The 259-nt window shown below is 64.5% G+C and overlaps 1 protein-coding gene across 1 annotated transcript in view; it reads left to right on the top strand.

Annotated features, from left to right (window-relative positions):
• Positions 1–106: 106 nt before the first annotated feature.
• The window catches only part of LOC103781872 (protein argonaute-1-like), a gene marked incomplete at its 3' end in the record, with an annotated part of 4,149 nt that continues 3,996 nt past the window's right edge, over positions 107–259 (top strand). The window contains exon 1 of the mRNA XM_008949595.1: positions 107–119. Within this exon, the coding sequence (XP_008947843.1) occupies positions 107–119 (13 nt within the window). The remainder of the gene's footprint in view (positions 120–259) is intronic.

Here is a 259-nt window from a genome sequence, read left to right as displayed (position 1 = left end):
TCCCGCTCACTGGGCGCATTGTGCTGCAGGAACAACACTCGCCCTCCAGCCCCCGGCCCCGGCGCCCACATTTACATGACAAAGTGGGAGTCTGTGCGGCTTCGCCATGGAGAGTCGAGGTATGCGGGAGCCCCGTCTGCCCGCGGGGCCGTTTGGGGCATTTTTAACGAGGTTTCTTCTACCCATGAGGAGCCAGCACATTTTGCCACTGGCCCCTTTTCTGCCGCTCTGAGTTGCGGCTGGGGGGGCCGGGGGCGCG

This window comes from Merops nubicus, unplaced genomic scaffold (assembly GCF_000691845.1).
Source record: "Merops nubicus isolate BGI_N331 unplaced genomic scaffold, ASM69184v1 scaffold27701, whole genome shotgun sequence".
NCBI lineage: Eukaryota > Metazoa > Chordata > Aves > Coraciiformes > Meropidae > Merops > Merops nubicus.
The sequence above is the reverse complement of the archived record's forward strand: the minus strand, read 5'-3'. Positions and strand labels throughout refer to the sequence as shown.